This window comes from Sus scrofa, chromosome 1 (assembly GCF_054392235.1).
Source record: "Sus scrofa isolate SSC_HxYL_T2T_F1_AM1 chromosome 1, Sscrofa_HxYL_maternal_Yorkshire_Landrace_v2.0, whole genome shotgun sequence".
NCBI classification, from domain to species: domain Eukaryota; kingdom Metazoa; phylum Chordata; class Mammalia; order Artiodactyla; family Suidae; genus Sus; species Sus scrofa.
In genome coordinates this window covers 131,451,705-131,474,049 of record NC_139383.1, presented here as the reverse complement: position 1 = coordinate 131,474,049, position 22,345 = coordinate 131,451,705, and the positions used below count along the sequence as shown (strand labels likewise).

Below are 22,345 nucleotides of genomic sequence, written 5' to 3'. Positions count from 1 at the left end.
GAGAAGGAATATTCAACACTTGGGGGTAGTGTTATAAAAGAGATTTATCATTGACCTCCATAGGAGAAAGTCAATGGAAAATGTCCTGAAAAATCAGGAAGTTGCAGTATATTTTGCCATTTGTAGTATATAACAGAAGAAAACCTGAAAATTCTTGAAAAAAATTTCCTTTTGAGAGAACTGAAAACTGGGGACCACAGGGTTTTGGTTAAAAGCCTAGAATGTGGCAAGCTATTATTGCTTATCAATACATGTACATTTCAGTACTTCCTCCTGTGGCTCAGCGGGTTAAGAACCTCACTAGTATCCATGAGGATGAGGGTTCGATTCCCGGCCTTGTTTAGTGGGTTAAGGATCCAGCATTGCCGCAAGTTGTAGTGTAGGTCAAAGATGTGGCTTGGATCTGGTGTTGCTATGGCTGTGGCACAGGCCAGCAGCAACTCTGATTTGACCCCTAGCCATATGCTGCAGGTGTGGCCCTAAAAAAAAAATATATATCTATATATACATATATATATCTATGCATATATATCTTTCTCTACATTTCTCAGGCTCACTTATAGTTCCCTTATAATCCCTTAGTGGGGACCCTGGACTAAATTCTGGCCAATGAAATCTGGGCAGAGTGCTCTATGTCATTTTTAAGGCTGACCTCTAAAACTTTTTGTGCAATTCACCATGCTTTCTGGTCATGTAAGCTGTGGACCCCAAGTTGTAGGAGACAGCAGAACTATTAAAAATAGAAACTTACATGTTTGAGTTTAACATTTCATCTGACTAGTAACAGTAGATTTCTTGTGAGAAATAAGTTTTTTGCATTAAACCACTGAAATTTTGAGGTTTTTCTCAACAGCAATAAATTCACTGTGCTGTTTTTGTTTTTTAAACAGCCTCAAATTCCTTGACAATCTTTTTTTTCTTTTCTTTTCTTTCTTTTTTTTTTTTTTTGCCACACCCATGGCATGTGGAAGGTGCTGGGCCAGGGTTCAAAACCTAGCCACAGCAGCAACCCAGGCTGCTGCAGTGACAATGCTGGATCCTTAACCCCCTTGTGCCACAGGAGAACTCTCCTTGACAATCTTCTGAGAAGTAGCACCTATGTCCTCTCTCTTAAAATCTGGACATATCTCGAAACTCACTTATAATCAAAAGAATGTGAGATAAATGATGCTATGTTACTTTTAGGAACTAAATTAGAAAAGAACATGTAGTTTCTGCCTTGCTTATTGCAACCCTTGACAAAGCTAAAAAGTCTGATTACCCCAATGCCGTATCGTGAGGAAGCCCAGGCCACATGGGGAAGCTACACACAGGAGCTCTGCTAGCATTCATAGTTTTCCCAGCTGACTTTTATCAGAAAAAAATTTGTTCCGCTGTGCTCTACTGAACTAAAGCCATATTTTTGAATAATTTATTACATAGCTATTATAACCTGATACTCTGATTAATAAACAGAATGATTTGCTTTTTTAATCCGTGCACTTGAATTAAAGTAGTTAAAAAAGATAAAGGTGTGAATTACTTATTCTTGGCTTGGAGACTTTGCTATTGCTATTAGTCTTTCCCCCTAAAGCAGTGACTTTCAAATTTTCTAAAAGAGAAACACACAATGAGAAATACATTTTATAAACATGACCTAGTGCACACATTCATGCATATATATAATTTAAAACTCCATAAAGTAATACTTAACTTTACCAAGTACCATGCATGGATATTTCCACAGTAGACCATCTCAATTTTTAAAAAGTGTAGTTGTGACTAAATAGATTTCCTTGCTCAGAAATGGGACTTCCCCACCAGTGGTACCCACACTGAATAACTCTGAACAACACAGCCCTAAGCCACAATTATTCTTCAAGGCTTTACACAAGTCCAGTCAATAAGCCTTCACTGACTACTCCACTCTGAGCTCTTCTGAAATTCGTGTAATTTACTAGTCATACTGTGTCTTCTGTACTGTGTAACGATATCTTTAAGGTCCTCTAAGTCAAGGTTCTGTCTTTTTCTCTCTCAGTTGCTAAATTCACAGTATTCAATACATTGCTCAATACCTGGCCACTTTTTCCACATCTCACGATTGTTAACACGCATTCATTCTGTTTGGATTTTCTTTAGGTTGGGGCAAGGGAAGATGGCTTAATAATCTATCCACATATTATGCTTAATTTCAAACGGGAAAAGTGAACAAAGTAGTGCAACTCTACATGAGTGTGTAGTTTAGCAAACAAAATCATCAAGATATATAATTTCTCTAATAGCTTTCATTACTACTCAGCGCACAAAATATTTCTCCTGACAGTCATTTAAAAAAAAGTAATAGAACAAAGTTCCCACGATTAAAATATTTGGGATATTGGAAATGGGAAAGTTCTGTAGGAACCGCATGTTTCACAACTTACTGCAACTACACCTTGACCGTACATTTCGAGAACCGCATCGCACTTTGGCGGTCCCGGCCAGTTCGTAGAAGGGAGCTCAGCGGAGGGCTGGCAGGGGTCTTAAGGCCCATCCTTACCCTGTCAAGGCCAGCTGTTCCAACTCCTCTCTCCGGAAAAGGGCAACACCACAGACTCGCGCAGAGGCTGAGGCGGGACTTCCCGTCTAACCCCGCCCCGCGGTCCTCCCCACCCGTTACCTTCGCCCTCAGGGCTGGCTGAGCCCGGCCCTAGCAACCGCCTTGGCAACGGCCGGGCTCCTCCCTCTGGTGTCGCCCGGAAAGCGCTCCGCCGCTCCCAGTTGCTACCGGGGCCGGGTGCGCGCCTCCGGCTCGGGCTGAGCGGAAGACGCGTGGAGCTGTGCGGCGACCCGCGGGCTGTGCAGGTCTGAGTCCCACTGCGATCCCTCGTGCCCGCCCCGCGCCTCTGGGGACCGGTGGTTTGGCCGGAGCGGGGCAGCTGCCGGAGTGGACGCTCCTTGGCAGGGCCGTAGCGGAGGTCGTGCGGAGCGTCGCTTGTGAGCGGGGCCCTGGTCCCTGCTCGGGCGCTTGCGTTTTTTAAGATCTTCAGGGCCCTTTGGGGAAAAGGCGTACGAATTTTTTCTCCAAAAACATTTTTTTTTTCACCTAACAATTATTTTCAGTGCTTTCCACCCCAAGAAAAGTCTGTCCAGGAAAAGTTAGTCCTTTTGGAAGTCTATTCTTTATTTTTTAGTGTTGGAGTGGTTTGCGGGGCATTGATTATCACGAAGAAACTTGGTAGACAGCGTGCCATGCAGTGTATTTAAAATACTAAAATTTTGATTACATAATAAGCAAAAAATCTGCTCCTTATGTTTGAATTATTTCTTGGGAAGGTAGTACAAGTCAGGAAGAATGTTAACACTGCAAGCTGCCAATTCCACGAAGTTGGATAATAAAGTCGCCACTTGGCTCAAAACCACAATATTTAAGAATTATTTCTGTTGGAACCCTAGTGTACCATGAAAAACTAAGACAAGACTGACCGTCTACCACATGGTGGGTGGGGAGTTGTTAGTGTGTATTGAGAAGGTGATACCTTGGATTTAAAAAAATGGGTATTGGACCTGTGCATGTGTGACCTGGTTCTTAAAAATACTCTGGCGGGGGAGGGGGGGGATGAAGTGGATTTTACCTAGTTTTGAATAGGTCTGAAGTACAGGATAGGGGCGTTTTCTATGATGTTCCTCTGGGAAGTGAGTTAATTTTCCTTTATTATTTAACACCCCCACCAAAAAAAAATTTTGCAATTCTGCCATTTCTGCTAGGCTGCATATGGCCTGTAAAGATTTATCAGATACTTCAGTAGCAGATGCATAATGGATGCTTCTTTTTCAGAATGGTTTTCATTTAGTTAACAAGTATTTGTTGAATTCCATGCTGCATAAGACACAGGGATAAGGAAGATCTGTCAAGAATTATGCTCTTGGAGAGTTGACTGCTAGGAGGGATAGCTTCACTGAAAAGGTAATTCCAAATTAAAGTACGTTTTTCCGTGTTAAATATATGGAACCAGTAATAAGTACACAAAAGTAAAAAGGTGTAAGAGATTGCCATGGGCTATCTAGAGTCCTGACTTTGAGACTAAAAATAGAACATTATGTATAAGGTAGAATTGATAGAACTTGCTCGTGCAATTAATTTTGGAGGTAAAGAGGGTAGAAGGAGAAAAAATTGGTTTGTTTTCACCCCAAGTTGTAGAACGATGGGTACACCAGTAAGGTAAACATATTTGTTATTATCTTAGGAATAAAGTGTTTTTATGTTTTCTCAATTACCCCCACAACTCCACTTGTATTTCTCACACGTATTTGATGTTAACAAGCATGTTTGGAAGGTTTTGAGTCATCATGTTTGCAACAGAAGATGTGTACATATTAGAGACAGGCTGTTGGTGAGGTTGAGACAGATATCCTGGTTGTACAGTTTTAGAGACCTTTGGAAGGAGCTACCCATGACTTAACAGCTGTAGGCCTCTTCTGTAGCCACCTCAGCCATAGGTGAGAAGTAGGTGAGGCAAGGAGAGGAGCCATAGACATTTCCCTTTCACTGTCTCAAGGTATTTGTGTTGTTTGATTTTGTAGAGGAGGGATGTTTTATATAAGGCTTTGCTAATATTAATTTAGTTATATGGATAGAAGGAAGGCAAAAATATAGGGGGATATTTCTGAGGCATCTCAGGAGGAGTGCACTTTGAGGCTGTAAAAAAACTTACCAGGAGTTTTCTATTGAATGTCAGGCAATCATGTTGTCTTTCATGACATCCACCTTGGAAACTGCATAACTCTCCACAATGCCTAGACCCTATGGTGGCACGTGCAAACCCCTCAATAGCTACTGGAGTACCCAGGGAAATGGAGTTAGGGTGAATTAGTCCAGTTCGATTTCTTTGTTAGGATGAGTCCCAGATGTTAGGATGAGTCCCATGATCTGGATAACTCTAGACTATTACAGCCTAAGAATGTTTGTAAGAACCTCAGGCAACACCAGAACAAATCAAATCAAGAGGATTTGGGTGTCAATTAGCTTCTCAAGTTCAGTGATGGGACCTCTCTTGGCTCGAGAGGTGACTTTTCTTTGGCCAGCTTCTGGAGACTAACAGGATCTCTTGCCAGACTTTTAAGGCTGCTTCTGTCCTTGGAATGAATTTTGATCTTAGCCAGGATTTCTTTCTTTACCTAGATTTGTAGATGGAATCTAGAAACCTGCAGACCATCTGAAATTGTGTGCAAAATATTCCATCTTTAAGTGCATTTTCTAGAGATAAAGTCCAAAACTCTCTTGCAATCTTAAAAGGATTTGAGCCTCAAGAAAAGGTGGTAGCTTAATATCCTGCCCTCTCCCATCATTCAGGGCATATTGGCAAAGATGAAAGCCGTTTTTAGGTAGATGATTTGGAGTGAAGGTCAGAAACAGATAATGTTTTCCATTTGTGAGGTAAGGAGAAGGGATTGACCCATCAGTCTCAAATATCACTTTCTCTGAGCAGCCCAAAATGTAAACCTGCATCTAATCAGTACACGTCAAAAATATTTATGGTATTTTGGCTTTTCCCTTGGGTAAATTTGGAAGTATCTTTTACTTTTCCTTCAGTGACCAACATCTTTTTTCTTCAAATCTCTTCATTTGGGTCTCAAGCTCCCTGGGGTTTATAATCTATAAAAAGCTCCTGATGAGTTAATTAAATTAGTGTCACTGACTTCTTAGTAAATTATGTTGTATATTATGTTCCACTGGACTCTTTGTTCACTTTCTATTTGGGAGACCACAGAAAGTTTCCTGTTGCAGTCACAGCGTTTTTCCTGTCAGTATTTGTACTCAGAGTGCCTGGAGCCTCATAGTTAAACACCACAATGCCATAAGGCTTTAGAATATGAGAATCATTTTACAGCTTTGGAATGCATATCAAATCAAAAGGGCCCCAGTCTCTTTGCTCCTTTGAAACATATTGTGCTTACAGAGTATTTGAATAACAGTTTTGGCAACAATCATCCTTTTTTGAAGGAAATATTGAAGTGGGAAAGTTATTTTACACATTTTATCTGTACAGCTGCAGAATCTGAATGGTGTGTATTTTTGAATAGCAGTGTGAATTCTTAGTTGGTGAACATTGTTGTTACTCTGTACAGTTTTAACAGTTGTAAGATTACACTTTATATAAATATAGGCATATATTTCACTTTTTGGAATATTTTAGAAATTTAGAAATTATAATTGGTAATGAATGCCTCTCATTTCAATGGATGTTTAGTTATATTTTTATGTTTGTTTTAAGTTGAAGAAGAGTACATCTGTTAGAACATAACCAACTAAACATTACTGGTTTCACTGGGACCTTGTGTTTTCATTAGTGTTCAGATTGAGATTTGATGTCATGTAATATCAGTTAAAAGTCATAACTTACTTGAATAGTAAGGGTTGAATACACTGATAATAACATAAAGCATTACATTCCAGTTCAAAACAAAATTATAGTTTCTGGAACAAAAATAGTCACTGAAAAATAGATTATTGGTACCGAAACTTTATATTTGAATAATTTTTCTGGAGAGAACCTTCCATTTTTTATGGAATAAATAGCTTAAAAGGATAATTTATTGTTTTGAGTTTATTGCTTAATTTTATATTTCAAAGCATGCTAAATTAGTTGTTTAAAAAACTTACTAATATTTGTTTATAAGTACTGAAAACAGCCCACAGTTGTGAGTTAAATTGAGTAATTTTCTTTATGGAAACAGTAAAAATCTTTTCTGTTTTTATTTTGCCCCTCACTTTTTTTTAGTGCATCTATGATGTGTGTTTTTGAAATAGAAGTTAAACTTTGATTTGAATGAAAAATGTCCCTGAATACACATATATTTCTCAAAGAAAGGGAAGAAGAGAATTCAAAATTTGTGGAAATACAACAGTCACAAACTACTTCCATAGCTGCAGAAGATCCTCTTCAAAACTTATGCTTAGCATCTCAAGAAGTTCTTCAAAAAGCTCAGCAAAATGGAAGATCAAAATGTCTTAAGTGTGGTGGTTCAAGAATGTTTTACTGCTATACCTGTTATGTCCCAGTTGAGAATGTACCTACTGAACAGATACCACATGTAAAGGTTGGTCATTTAATTCTTTGGAAGTAGGTAAATAGATTTTAAAAACACAGCTCATATGTACCTACTCTAGTGTAAGTGATAAGCTTGACAAATAACATCATTATGAAAATGAATTATATTAATAGATCATTTAATCTTATACGCCAGTAAACCTATTTGTTTCTCTTGTTTCTGGAAAAAGAGACACATGTTGCCCAAATGTGTGTCTGAGATTAATGCTGTTGTTTTTAATGAAATCATGTACTTTTTCTTAGTAGTGATTAGAATTCATTTACAACATAGAAAAAATGTAGTGTAAATGTGAATACCGTAAGAAACAAGTTGAAGGAGACCACATGAAGGTGCTTCAAAAACCACCTCAGGGTCTTGGACTGCTCTTTGAGAAAACATATTCTGAAGGAACTAGGGTTGATTTTTGCTTAGGCAAATTATGAGCTTAGCCCCATCCTTTCTATACTTGGAGATGGAGTACATATCAGTGACCAAAACTAAAGTAAAATTGAAAAGACTAAGACCTATTTATTGGGCTGTGTAATAAGTATAGTGATTTGAAGCCAGATTTAAGACATTGATTTAAATTCATTGCTTACCTTCTACTTTTTTTTTTTGCCAAGACTATTCTTGTGTAGGTAAAAAGTTTATAGACCATCACATCTATGTAAAGAATTTATTATGTGTATGTTAACTTGTCTAATAGTGACCTCAGTTATAGGAGTAAATCAGATATTGTGTGAAATTTGACTACTGCCTATTAGGACTTTGAGAGACTAAATCCTACGCACAGACTCACTGGAACTTGCCAGTAAGAAAATAAGTCGTAACTATATTTTAAAATATTTAATGTATTGATTTTAAGATTCATTTAAATTTCAAGTAAGAAAAATACTTGAACACTCATATTTTTTTACTTGAAGTTTAGCATATATGTCACCTTGGCAAGTCCATGGCCTCCTCAAAGTTCTAAAATCACTCTTACAGGCTGTTGAAGGTTTACTGGCCAAGAATAAGTTAAGCATGGAAGCCAGTCAGCTTCATAGTTACCTTAGAAAAGCAGAGCTTGAAGACAGTAATTCTTTCTAAGTTTCATATTTTCTTATATGAACATTACATTTCAGAGTACAGTTTTGGAGTACACTGAATCATTTCATCTTCATAGCCAGGTTGAAAACTGATCAGAAATGTTGGTGATTGCCTTTGTAACTTTCAGCTCTCCTTATCAACCATATAAGAAAGTCAGTTTTGCTAGTAATAGAATACATTGCCATGATCTGCTCTTTTCTCTTCTTTCCTCTTTCCTGCCTTCCCTGGGTTGACAATGACCTGCTATAGAAAGACCCTGGGGGAAGGGAATGTAGTGTCAGCTGGGACTGAGCATCATGAGCAAATCTCATGTAGAGTTAAGCCAGAAGTAGACTGATGTAAAGTCATTTGTGAACTGTTTACTTAAACGGTAAATTTTCCATAACTGGAAATTGGTGTGATGATTTGAAGCAATTGGCTCCAATTTTTAAATGATCACGAGGCCTAAATGGGAGGGTAGGAGACATGGGTTTGAAACCCTAGATTGAAAACTGTTGTGGGGAGTTCCCTGGTGGTTTGGTGGTTAGGACTCCGTGCTTTCACTGCTGCAGCCTGGGTTCAGTCCATGGTCTGAGAACTGAAATCCCACATCAAGCTGCTGCACACCACAGCAGGAAAAAAAAAGAAAGAAAACTATTATGGTCCTTCTAAGGTATATACCATCCTCTTTCCTCATAATCATCCTGAAAAAATATGTCCAGTTGGGATCGTCTAGTAGCATATAGCAGCTGCCCCTTTAAAAAATTATTCTGGAATTAATAATATTCTGAATGAAAGAAGTCAGATGAAAAGAGTACTTTATTATTTCATTTGTACAGAATTCTAGAAAATGCAAACTAATCTAATGTGGTAGTAGATCAGCGGTTGCCTAAGGGCTGTGGTAGTTGATGGGGAAAGAGGAAGGAGGAAGGCACAATAAGATTTTTGGGGGTGATGGATATGTTCATTATTGTGGTGATGAGTTCAAAGATGGAACATATGTTAAAACTAATTAGATTGTACACTTTAAATATGTGCAGTTTATTATAGCAATTTTATCTCTTTAATAAAGCTGGTTTAAAAAACAAGAAAAATAGTTTTGTACTCCATAGTAAAATAGCTACGTGCCCCAGATAAATACCTAGAATCTTGCCTTTTAGTGTGGGCTGGGAGCTGGAAGATGCTTATCATAACAGATAACTCATTTGAACTCTGCAATGAAGGATCCATCTCACAGAGAGTTTCTTAATATAATGGGCGGGGGTGTTATGACTTGGCTTTTATTTCCATAATTATGGCAGAATGCAGGACTTGTACAAGCATTATACTGAAAACCAAATAAGTCAACAAAATAGAAAAAAGTCTAAATCAAGAAATTTGCAAGATAATATTTTAGCATAGAAACAGGGCATAATTCATGGTAGTTAAATAATAAAACCTTAAGTAAAATAGGCAAAATGATTTTGAAAAGAGCTATTTTTTATATAAAGAGTGTACCTCCTGGAGTTCCTGCTGTGGTACAGTGGGTTAAGAATCTGACTGCAGAAACCCAGTCTGCAGAGGTGCCAGCTCCATCCCCTGCACAGTGGGTTAAAGATCCTACATTGCCACAGCTGTGGTGTCAATTGCAGCTGTGGCTCAGATTCAGGGCCCGGCTTGGGAACTTTCTTATGCAGTGGGTGCAGCCATTGGGGAAAAAAAAAAAAAAAAAAAGTGTTACCTCCTAGAACTATTCTGTTCCTGTTTTTCCAATTGATAATTATGCTGTTGATCATGCTGAGAATCATGATGTTAACAATAAAAGATAATACCTTTAACCTCAAAAGATGTGTAAGGAACAAAATTTTAACCTGAAATTTAGATCCAAAGCTTTTGCCCAAACTTGTATTTCCCTTTAATATATTGTAAAATTAACAAACCTAAAGTTTATAGGAATTATAAAAGACATTCATGGCACAGATGTTGAAATGCAAGGAACAGGACTTAATGCCCCTGTAACTAAAATGAAAATGATATTGGAACTTTGTTGTAAGAGACAATTATGTGTTAAATGAGTTGAAAATAGTTGTTCTAGTACATGATTAACAGTGTTGAGGAATAAATTTATGTTTGTTTTATGACTCTTAACCATTCTTAGTATTCTGTTCTAGAAAAGTATGGCTTTCAAATCATAGTATACTTATAGGAATTTAGTGTGAGCTTGCTATATAAACTTTAAAGGCTAATTTTATTAACATAAAAATTAGAATTTTTATATTTGTTTTGTTCATTTGTCCTTTTTTCTTTAAATTTTAGCTTCCATTGAAGATTGACATCATTAAGCATCCGAATGAAACAGATGGCAAAAGCACTGCTATACATGCAAAACTCTTAGCACCTGAATTTGTAAATATTTATACATATCCTTGTATTCCAGAATATGAAGAAAAGGACCATGAAGTAGGCAGCTCATTTATTACAACTCTTGACACTGAATCTAAAAATGAACTTTAAACTCATTGCCTTTCTGAACTTACTGAACCACAATTTAATATTTTACTTAATGATCTAGGGTTAACTTTATATAACTTTAAAGAACATACAGTTTACTTTATCAGTATTTTCAAAGATCAAATGGTCTTAGATGTTGGGCTTTTTTAAGTCTGTCTTCCCACTTTTTATTGTCTGTCTGCATTTTTTCTTCAGGTTTTTCTTCTTTGCCAGTATTCAGACCTACTTTTACTCTTCACCTTTCTCCATTCTTCTGCCTATACTACTCTTAATAGTGTAATGATGCAGACTGAGAAACCAGAGTACAAATGTTGCTGTTTCTCCAAAACAAGAAAGACTAAGAAGAATTTTTAGAAATTCTCCCTAAATTAAGAGCTTTAGTATATAGCCTTAGTCATATTTCTTTTGGTTACTCAGAGGACTTCCCTGCTTCCCTGCTCATGTCTAGATTCTTCTTCTTTTTTTTTTTTTTTTGTCTTTTCTTTAGGGCCACACCCACGGCATATGGAGGTTCCGTGGCTAGGGTGCGAATCAGAGCTGTAGCCACTGGCCTATGCCACAGTAACAGCAATGTCAGATCCGAGCCATATCTGTGACCTACACCACAGTTCATGGCAACACTGGATCCTTAACCCACTGAGCGAGGCCAGGGATGGAACCTGCATCCTTATGGATGCTAGTCAGATTTGTTTCCACTGAGCTATGATGGGAACTCCTCATGTCTAGATTGTTAATTGATTTTCGCATAGTTGAAATTGTTACGGTAGTGACAGCTGGTTTTTTCAGCTGGCCTTGTTGAAAAGTAATGTTGCAATAGATCTCAAAAAATTAGGCCTTGAGTACTTCTGAAAGAATTATATAAATCCTTTTAGTCTTGGGTGAATAATTGTTGGTATGGTTAATATAGAAACAAATTAAAATTAATATTCATTTGTTTGAGAAAGAACTTGAAAAAGTTTTCCTGTTCCTATCAGTATATTTATATTTTTTGGTTGAATTATACACAGTTGTAAGTGTAAATACACAGTTGTAAGTGTAAATACAGTTGTAAGTGTAAGTGTAAATACTGAGTTTTGGATCTAGGAATGTATTTGTATTTCCTTCTCTGGTCAACAAGGTATCACGTCAGTTAAGTAGAACACAGGTAATATAAAAAGACGTGATATGCTTATAATCCAAGAAAACTAAGAATCCATGAACTTTACCAATTGGGTATGGGGAAGTATAGGCATGCATTGTGAATGGCTGAAAAATTTTATTAAGTTTGAATTTTATAAATTCAAGATTTTAAGTTTTATTTTTGTAATATTTATTTTTTCATATTAGCAATGATACATGCTTATTAAAGAAAACTTGGGAAATGGGGAAAAATATGGAGAATAAAATACCGTGATTCTATCAACACTTCTTTATTTAACAAATATTTACTGGGTGCCTGCTTTGTGGCAGGAGTTGTGCATACATTGGAAAAACTAACAGTGTATAAGTTCTCAGTAAAAACATGCTGAAAGAGAGTACCATAATTAGAGAATTATTCCTGGAAAGTTATATATTTTTAGTTTTATTTTTTCACCTTAATAAGTACAGTTTAACAGATATTCTGAGTGTTGTGAGTATATGTATGTTTAGAATTATTATTATTATTTTTTTGTTTTGTTAGGGCTACACCTGTGGCATATGGAGGATCCCAGGCTAGGGGATGAATCAGCACTGTAGCTGCTGGCCTAAGCCACAGCCACAGCAGTATGGGATCTGAGCCACGTCTGTGACTTACACCACAGCTCATGGCAACCCCAGATCCTTAATCCACTGAGCAAGGCCAGGGATTGAACCTGTGTCCTCATTAATGTTAGTCAGATTCATTTCTGCTGAGCCACGATGGGAACTCCTAGAATTGTTTTATTAAGATAGATTCCCATGAGTGAAATTATTTGACCAGAGGGTATGAAAATTTCAAGACTTTTGATTTAAATTGCCAAATTGCTGTCACAAAGAGTTATATGATTTAAACCTGCCATCAGTAATGGCTATAGAGTCCTGATATACCATTCCTCATCTGCTCTGGTTGTATCATTGTTTTATCTTTGCTTATTATATAGGTGATTATGGTATTTAATTATTGAGCACTTTTCAGTGATTCTTTTTCAAAGTAACCCATACTTTGCCTTTTATCTTATGAAATATTATAGGGTTTCGATTTTTATTTAAGGTACAATTAACTTGGTTTATATCAATGGGTGAATAACTTACTTGAAGTCAAGGAATACTTCTAGGTAGTATAGAATGATTATAAATGACTGAGAAGACGCCAAAAATTTTACCATACATATTAAAGAAGCACATATAATAGAACACAATGCTTGTTTCTCAGATACTCAACATATTTTTTTCTCTTAAAGTTTTAAATCAGAATTTATTAATTTTGAAGATCACAATGGCATACTACTAACTTAAGTTTTTTTGCTTTAGGTTGCACTTGTTTTTCCTGGACCTAGGTCTGTCTCAGTAAAAGATATTTCTTTTCATCTGCAAAAACGGATTGAAAATGGTGTTAGAAGCCGAAATGATGACCTTGACAAGCCATCCATTAAACGCAAGAAAACTGAAGAACAGGATTTGAATGATAACAAGTGCAAAGAGACACCACTAAAAAAAATTGTATTTATAGACAGTACCTGGAACCAAACAAACAAAATATTCTCTGATGAGAGACTTCAAGGTAAGAAAAAAATGTATTTTTTTGATTGTTCCTTCCTGCAACTTTGATTTCAGAAAACTTCAAACCTATAAATAAATTGCAAGGGTTGTATTGAATACACATTCACTTTGTCACATTTGTTTTATTTTTCCTTCTCTGTTTTATATATATGTGTGTGTATACTTGGGTATTATATATATTTTTGGTTGAACCATTTAAAAGTAAATTGCAGGCTTTACAACATATCACCCTTAAATACCTAAGTGTACATCTTTTAAGAATAGTTGCCCAACTGTGATACCATCATCACTCTACAAAAATTAACAAAAGTTCTGTAATATCTAATATATAGCCCATAAATTGACCCAAAAATGTCCTTTGTAGCTTTTTTTCCTCTGATGCAGCATGTAAACTTATATTCCATTTGGTTATTATGTCTCTTTAGTCTCTTTTAATATAGAACAGTCTCTTGTTTTTGTTTTTCATGACTTAGACTTGTATGAAGAGGACAGGTCCAATTGTCTGAATGTTTCAATTATCTGAATGTTTCAATATTAGATGCAGTTTAAATATTTTTGTGAGGATACTTCATGTAAGGATAAATCTAGGTTTGTCCATAACATTCCAGTTTATATCTATTGTTTTGATATAATTATTAATAACATTCCTTTCACACTCAGAAATGAAGCTGCTTAGCTGATGATTTATATGTTTACCCTATTCATAGCTAAAGTTGAATCAAATCAGGAGGATATAATGATTAATCAAATCAGGAGGATATAATGTAAGTTGTTCCATTATTGCCAATAACTTTAATTCCTTGATTAAAGTCAGGACTGCCAGATCTCTCCACTATAAAGTTTATTTTCTTCATTGAAATTAGTAGTAATCTGCAAGATGATGCTTTGAGATTGTAAACTATTTCCCAACTGCTTTTTACTGAGTGATTTTTAGTATTTATTGATGACTGTTGCCTAAATCAGTAATTGCATTAAGGATTGCAAAATGATGAGATTTTAATATTATTATTTCATCTACATTTGTTAGCTGGCATTCTTATGTAAAGAAGAGATTTTCTTTTTTCCTTTATCCTGACCCCTTTTTGAGATGACTGTGGTCTTATGGACTTCCTTTTAATTCAATATATTATAATCTATTATGACTGTATTCTTTTTGATGCCCAAATTATCTCAAATTTTGCCATTAGAAGAATTTCAAGTCCTTGTAGCATTGCCTTATTTGTCTTTCTGGTACAACAGGATGTCCCAAGTTCACTTGTACTTTTTTTCTTGCCCCAGACCTAGAATTAATCATTTGAAGGAACTATGTTTCTTTTAGTGGGGAATGATATTAGAAACCAAGATCTGGTAACTTTATTACTGCTTAGATGTCACTGCTTCAGTGGACAGAGCCAAGAGAAATAAGTAGCTATATATTATGAGTTCTTATGAATAGTTCCAGTTCAGATTTAACATTACTTTCTTTTGTTTTATGTTTATATCTTTTTTTCTTTGAATGAAAAACTTAGTTTCTAATAATAACGGTTTAAAAAAGTTGTTTGGAGTTCCCATTTTGGCTCAGCGAGTTCCCATTTTGGCTCAATCCCTGGCCTCACTCAGTGGGTTAAGGATCCAGTGTTGCTGCAAGATGTGGTGTAGGTCACAGATGAGGATTGGATCTGGTATTGCCATGGCTGTGGCCTAGGTTGGCAGTTGCAGCTCCAGTTTGACCCCTAGCCTGGGGATTTCCATATGCTGTAGGTGCGGCCATAAAAGAAAAAAAAAAAAAAAAAAAAAGTGTTGCTTTACTTGCCCAAGTAACACAACTAATAATATGAAAAACAGGGGGTAATATCACCTCTCTTGTTCCCTTAAACCTTACTCACTTCCTCAGGCTTTCTCAGTAGTTTCTCTGAAAGCTTTAGGTTTATTTCCAGCTCTTTGATAGCTTTATTTGTGTACCATGTATGATGAGAAAGCAAGAGAGCTGACCCTGTTGGTAGTAGACAGATTCCAAAACAGTTTCAACTTGAAAGAGCTTCTTCCAGGCAGTTGTTAAAAATGTACGTAATCTATAAAAGAAAGTTTATGACACTTGTTGGAATCTTGTGTAAGTTCCAAGCTAAAACAAGTGTCAGTACTAGATTTAACAAGCTTAATTTATGTAGTTTGTACCTCTTAAGAACAGCATACATGTTAGTAAGATTGCTTTGTCATTCTAATTATGTGTGTACTTGCTTGTATATGTGTGAGAAAGATAGGCAGAGAGATAGAGACAGAGAAAAATTGTGTGTATATGTGTCTGTGTGTGTGTGAGAGAGAGGGAGAGAGAGAGAGAGAGAGAGAGAGAGAGAGAGAGAGAGAGAAAGATGTCAGAGTGTAAGGCCTGCAGCCTTGTTGCTAATATTTAATAACGAAATGGAACCCTAAAGCCCTGCTCTTTGGAGTACTTCCTGGCATATTACCTTGGATGGTTACAGAAGCAAGTTACTTCTTAGTTTTGAAGGTTTACCTGAGCCATTTTTCTTTAAATTACTTTATATGGTAATTAAAAGGATCAAGTGAAGAACATAAGTGGTAACAGAGAACATTATGAAGGGAATTATTGACATACAGTACAAATCTGTTTTTAGAATGTCCACATTTCTGCTTAAGGCTTAAAAATCACATTTGTACAAAAAAAAAATTCCTGTTATTCCTTCGCAGGTCTCATAGAAAGTACCATATTTCAATTCTGTGCTACATCAAAAATTTTAAAAGGGATTTCTTAATTCCTTCAAAATATGAAATAAACAGATTTCAAGAATCAGTCTTCTGCATTCCTACTTCATCTCATTAACAATGCAACATATTGTTTTCCCAAACTTTGTAGAGAAATAACTGCAGATGCTTTACTTCTGTCAGAATAAAACATTTGATGGTTGAGCACCTAATTTAATCATAAAATCTAAGCCTACAAGTTGAAGCATAGCATTCTCAAAGATTCAACATAGGAAGGCTTAGGGGAATGCAATGGGGAAGGATGGTTTCTTTTTGTTGGGGGAGGGAGTTCAGATTATTAAATCTGGCATTCACTAGTTCAGTAAGTGGTGCTGGGAAAACTGGACAGCTATATGTAAAAGAATGAAATTAGAATATTCTCTAACACCATATACAAAAATAAAATGTATTAAAGACTTAAATGTAAAACCAGATACTATAAAACTCCTAGAGCAAAGCATAGGCAGAACACTCTTTGACATAAATTTCAACAATATTTTTTTGGATACATCTACTAAAGCAAAGGAAATAAAAGCAAAAATTAAAAAAATGGGACCTAATTAAACTCATAAGCTTTTGCACAGCTGAGGAAACTATCAGCAAAGCAAAAAGACAACCTACTGAATGGAAGAAAATATGATACAACTGATAAGGAATTGATATCCAACATGTATAAAAAGCTCATATAACCGAACATCAAAAAAAACAGATAACCTGTATACTCTTGGTGGGAATGTAAATTGGTTCAGCCACTATGAAAAACAGTGTGGACTACCATGTAATCCAACAATTCCACTCCTGGAATTTATATTGAATTATGTTTTTTAAAAAAGCAAATACCAATTCAAAAAGGTACATGCACCCAATGTTCATAGCAGCATTATTTACAATTGTCAAGATATGGAAGCAAACTAGGTGTCCATCAACAGGTGAATGGATAAAGAATATGTGGTACACACACACACGCACATACATACACACACACTAGAATACTACTCTGTTATAAAAAATGAAATATTGCCATTTGCAGTGACATGGATAGACTTGGTGGGCATTTGACTAAGTGAAATAAGCCAGACAAAGACAAACATTGTATGCTATCACTTATGTGTAGAATATAAGAAATATAACTAGTGAATGTAACAAAAAAGAAGCAGACTCACAGGTATAGAGAGCAAACTGATGGTTATCAGTGGGGAGAGGGAAGTAAGAAGTGCTTAGTTCCTTCTTAGGGGAATAAGAAGTACAAGCTATTAGGCATAAAGTAAGCTACTTTATTGTACAAAGAGATATTGTACAATGCAGGAACCATAGCCAATATTTATAACTAAAAGTGGAGTACAACCTTTAAAGATTGTGAATCACTATATTATACACTGGTAACTTATATAATAGTATACAGCAACTGTACTTCAATTTTTGAAAAATATTCTATTTTAAATTATTTAGTTTTGCTTTTTTTTTTTTACCTGTTTTTTCAGGATTCATATTTTAAACTCAGCATTTTATTTCTAACATTTTTCCATGTTATGATTATAGCTATAGTTTATTCATATTCACTGCTGTGTAATATGTGATTGTGTGCATATACTATAGTTTATTCAATCTCCTGTTAATGAAACAATTGAATCGTTTCTAGTTTTTGCTGTTACAGACAGTGCTACTACTCCTGCCCATGTGTAAACTTCTTCTAGGAAACCTACCTAGAAGTGGAACTGCTGGGTTGTTTCTTATGGGAATGTTCCATTTTATAAGACTGTAACAGTTGTTTTCCAAAGGGTGGGTATACAAATTTATACTCTCACATTAATGTGTAAGAGTTCCCATAGATTCATAATGCCTCCCACCATTGTATTGGCAAATGTTTGATTTTTACCAATCTAGTGGGTGTAAAGTGGTATTTCATCATGGTCATAATTTGCCATTCCCTAATTATCAGTTGGATTGAGCATCGTTTTGTTTCCTTATTTGGCCATATACATGTCCTATTCTGTGAAATACCTATGCCCATTTTTCTAGTGTTTTATTTTTCTTTTCTTATTGATTTGTAGGAATTCTTTGTATATTATAGAATATAGATAACGTTCTGAGATATCTTCTTGCTGTTTGTTGCTCATCTTTTAAATTGCTTTATGGTGTCTTTTGAGGGACCAAAATTATTAATGTAGAATTTCTGTCTTTCCTGTTTGGCACTTTTGTGTGTCCTTTTAAAATCCTCTCTCGCCTAAGACGTTTCTAATAGTTTGTTTATAGATTTAAAAAATATTTTCCGTGTATGTCAATTATGTTTCTTCCTTTTCAGTTCTTATGCATCTAATTAAATTATCGCTTTTGTATTACTCTGTTAACTAGGACCTTCAGTGCAGTGTTGAATGGAAGCCCTGTGGAGCTCATCTCTGTCATGTTTCATTCTGATAATCAATGTCTTTTAAATGGCAGGTTTTAATGTATTTATGTTTGCTGTGGATATTGACTTATTTGGATCTATTTCTACCATCTTCATTTTATTTCTACTTGCTCTGGTTTTTCTTTGATTGAATTTTTATTTTTATGTTTCCATTTTTTAGTATTCCTGTTTTGGTTCTTTTAGGGGATTGTATTATGCACATGTAAGTTAAAATTCAAAGTCAAACAGTATTTTTATCTCTTCTTTTGAGCACTTGAGGACTTACTACAACACATATTCTCCTAGTTTACAATGGCATTGTTATCGTCTCAACTATTTTTTGTTTTGACGTTTATTTTCAGTCCACAAATTAGATATTCTTACTGTTTTTCTTTAATACCGGCAGCATTTCTTTGGATTTGCATAGATGTTTACCATTTTCTTTGCTCACCATTCTTATAAGTCAGACTGTCTTTTCTGAAATATATTCTATAAATTCCTTTCATTAGATCTCCAGTTGGCATATGTTTATTGGCAGGTTTTGTTTCTATTAATGTTTTTCATTCTTGTTCTTGATATATAGTTCTGCTGGATAGATAACTTTAGATTGCCAGTTGTTTTCTCTTGGCACTTTGAAGATTTTATTCCGGAGTCTTCAGTATTCTATTGCTGCTAATGAAAAGTGTCCTGTCATTTTGATTACCATTCTATTGTATATGATTTGCCAGTTCTCAATGGCTACTTTTAAGATCTTCTCTTTATCCTTGCTCTTTTGCAGTTAAACTACTATGTGAAGGATCCAGGCACTGATTTGTTTGTATTTATCCTCATTGAGATGCATTATGTCATGTATCCATGGCCTTGCATTTTTAAAAATAGTTTCTGAAAATGTCATGGGCATTATCTCTAAATTCTGTTTCTCCTCCATTCTCTTTGATATCTCCTAAAGAATTCCTATTTGATATATATTTGATCCTCTATATCTCTTAATATCTTAATATATTTCATATTATTTATCTCTTATCATTCCTTGCCACATTTCTTAGGTAGCTGTTAGCTGTTAGAAGTGTGACAGAAAAAATTGGCCCAGAGATTACTAATCTGGGTCAGTGGGCTCATTTGATACTACCTTCTTCACTTTTATTTCTCACTTTAAAATAAAATATGATTGTTAAAAAGTATTAGCAAATTAAATATAATGTGAGTTTGAGTGCTAAGATCTAAGGTGCCAAAAGCATTCTCAGTTTGTGTGTTGATATCTGAATTATAAAAGATGGGAGTATTATTGTTTGATTTCATGAGTCATTTCCTCTTTAAATATACAGGCAGGAGCAAGGCATTTGCAGACAGCTCCTTGAGGCTCTGAAACACAGATGTGAAAGCTAATGAAACAGCTCTAGGTATTCTATTCATGAAGATATAGCCAAAAAGTGAAAATCCAGAAGTAGTTTTAACAGTATTAAGAACCATTAATTTGCCTGTCTAGTCTCATTGAGTTTTAGAATGATGTTTTAAATGTCAGTTTGGCAGAAAATGAAACACTTCTGAGAACCAGTAAATTTAGACCTGTCATAGATTAAAATATTAATAGACACTGTTAAGTAGAAGACAGAAAGAGATGACCATCTTAAATGTTAACTACTTTTAACCCTACAAAGTTTAAGATTTAAAGATAGCTATCATGGATAAGATTTCATCCTTTGTTTTATATTACTTGTATATCCCTTAATGCATTAGAGAAAATATTCTATTTGGAATTGGGATTGAAGGAATTTATCTGTGCTCTGTTAAAGAACATCCTTAAAGTAATTAAGAAAAATCATCATTATTGTACCACACCCTGTGGTTAAGAGGAAATATTTATACTTCTCCTATTTGTTTTTGACAGGATTGCTACAAGTCGAGTTGAAAACAAGAAAAACTTGCTTTTGGCGCCATCAGAAAGGAAAGCCAGATACCTTCCTTTCCACAATTGAAGCCATTTACTACTTTCTGGTAGACTATCATACTGATGTATTAAAAGAGAAATACAAAGGACAATACGATAATCTTTTATTTTTCTACTCTTTTATGCACCAGTTGATAAAGAATGCCAAAAGCCCTGGAGACAAGGAAACAAGAAAAATTACCCATTAGTTTTTAATGTCACTTATGTCATTTTATTTTGCTGCAATCAATAAAATCATAATTGTGCTTTGTTTATTCCTAGGAAATATTCATGTGTAATATCTGTAAGACAACTTGAAAAAGTAAGGCTTAATTAATTTAATTCGTATTTTTAAAAATGAAGTTATTTTTAAGGGAATTTTCAGAGATGGTGTGGACCAAAATATTCATTACAGAAGTAAATTTGCTCAAGTTTGAGCAAATTTTACTATTATATTTTAATATGATAGTTTGTTATATTTATATCTATGTAATTAGATATTTGTTTAGTGATCTTCATATCCTTCCCACCTATACTCACAGAATCTCCTCAAGTAATTTGCTTAAGGTTAATTAATGGCAAACACGGGTAGTACTGGAATTGTAGCTTTAGTCACTAGGGCTGTTTCTTTAAATCCACACTGTCTGTGATGGACATTTGTTACTTTTTTCAATTGCCTGGCATATCTTTTAGGGAGAAATAGCTAGCAATCATGTCCTGTCACAGGGATGGACATATGACCCAGTTGGCAAGCAAAATGCCTAGTGATTGATTTAGGGATGAGTACATGTCCCAGCATCCTTTTCGATAAGTGATAGGGCTGCTGTAGGACAGGGGGTTTATTTCTCAAAAAGCTGTATGGTGCAGTGGTTAAAAGCACAGACCCTAGATTAAATTATCTGAATCTAAATCTCAGCTTTCCTTTTCCACTTACCATTTTTCAGTTTCTTTATTTCCTAAGAGAAGATTATACAGTAGCTATTTTAGAATTATGATAAGGATTAACTGAGTTAATGTATCTAAGGGGCTTTCAACAGCACCTGGCATATAGTAAGTGCTATAAATGCATTTACCCTTTTCATTATTTTATGGAATTGTGAACTAGGCATGATGTATATAACCCAGGAGCTATTGGTGACATCTGTGCTGCAGGTGGCAAGACCTTGCCTTAGAATGAAGCCAGCAAAAGAAAACAAGAGTGGAGAGAGAAAAAGACTGAGTCCTGAGGACATCATTTAATCATCTAATCTAGCTGCTTATGAATGGAGCCCTACTGTGCTGAATAGCTGCTGCTTCCCTTCGAATCCACCCTTCACTCTTTCCCATTCTGTTCTCTGCTCTGTGAGGTAGGTCTCCTTGCCCACTGGCTTTTGCTTGGGTTCGGCAAATGGAAGCACCAGCAGGAAGTTGGAAGTTGAAAGGAAAATGAAATTGTTTATTTCCCTGGCTCCTTTCCTCTCAGGTCCCCATGGATTGGCTGTGTCCTTTACTGAAGGTCATCCTATCAGGCATCCCTTCTCATCAGTTATTCCAGTTAATTTTGTGCCCCTGCTCCTCCCTGTGGTTCTTTTCTCTTTTACCCCTTCTAATGATTCCCAGGTGTTACTAGCCCCAGGGTAGGTCATTACACTTTGTTGGTTTCCCTAAACCCGCCTACACCTTTGTAAATAGTTGTTTTAATGTATTTTTTTCAAGTGTCCCATTTGAAGTTGCCCTCTCTTTGGACACTGACTGATAAATTCATCGATGTGAATGCTACAAATAACAGTACATTCCACAAAGTGTATTCAGTGGGACACAAGTTTTTATGAAAAAATAAATTATTGGTAAAATTGTTTGTTGCACATTATATTCCCCTCTTAGAGATTCAAAAGGCACGGCATAAAAATGCTGAAGAGTCCTGAAATAAACATTTTTCTTTAAGTTAATGTTTCTTAAATTTAATTAGTAATTTCTACTATCATACT

General features: G+C 35.5%; 2 protein-coding genes across 16 annotated transcripts in view; one reads left to right on the top strand and one right to left on the bottom strand.

Annotated features, from left to right (window-relative positions):
* Window positions 1-2,821, bottom strand: part of FAM227B (family with sequence similarity 227 member B) — a 229,275-nt gene extending 226,454 nt beyond the window's left edge. For 5 of the 8 annotated variants that reach the window (XM_084970593.1, XM_084970592.1, XM_021073744.2 and 2 more), the window contains exon 1: window positions 2,519-2,562. The gene's annotated coding sequence lies outside the window, so the exon portion shown is untranslated. Of the gene's footprint in view, window positions 1-2,402; window positions 2,563-2,638 lie in introns of those variants that run through there. The other 3 variants (XM_084970594.1, XM_021073720.2, XM_084970596.1) reach the window with 2 other exon arrangements.
* DTWD1 (DTW domain containing 1) lies at window positions 2,738-22,306 on the top strand. Of its 8 annotated transcripts, XR_014811813.1 has the most exons (7): window positions 2,738-2,823; window positions 3,797-3,925; window positions 6,741-7,059; window positions 10,414-10,557; window positions 13,078-13,327; window positions 20,340-20,700; window positions 21,531-22,306. XR_014811813.1 is itself a non-coding variant. In XM_003480370.5 (6 exons), the coding sequence occupies exons 3-6, from the start codon at window positions 6,796-6,798 to the stop codon at window positions 20,585-20,587; spliced, it is 906 nt and encodes a 301-aa protein (XP_003480418.1). In that variant the 5' UTR covers window positions 2,738-2,823; window positions 3,848-3,925; window positions 6,741-6,795; the 3' UTR covers window positions 20,588-22,306. The 8 variants fall into 8 exon arrangements, 6 of the variants coding, with proteins under 6 accessions (XP_003480418.1, XP_084826769.1, XP_003480417.1 ...); XR_014811814.1 differs by having other exon boundaries at window positions 2,738-3,925; XM_003480370.5 differs by having other exon boundaries at window positions 3,848-3,925; window positions 20,340-22,306.
* The last annotated feature ends 39 nt before the right edge of the window (window positions 22,307-22,345 follow it).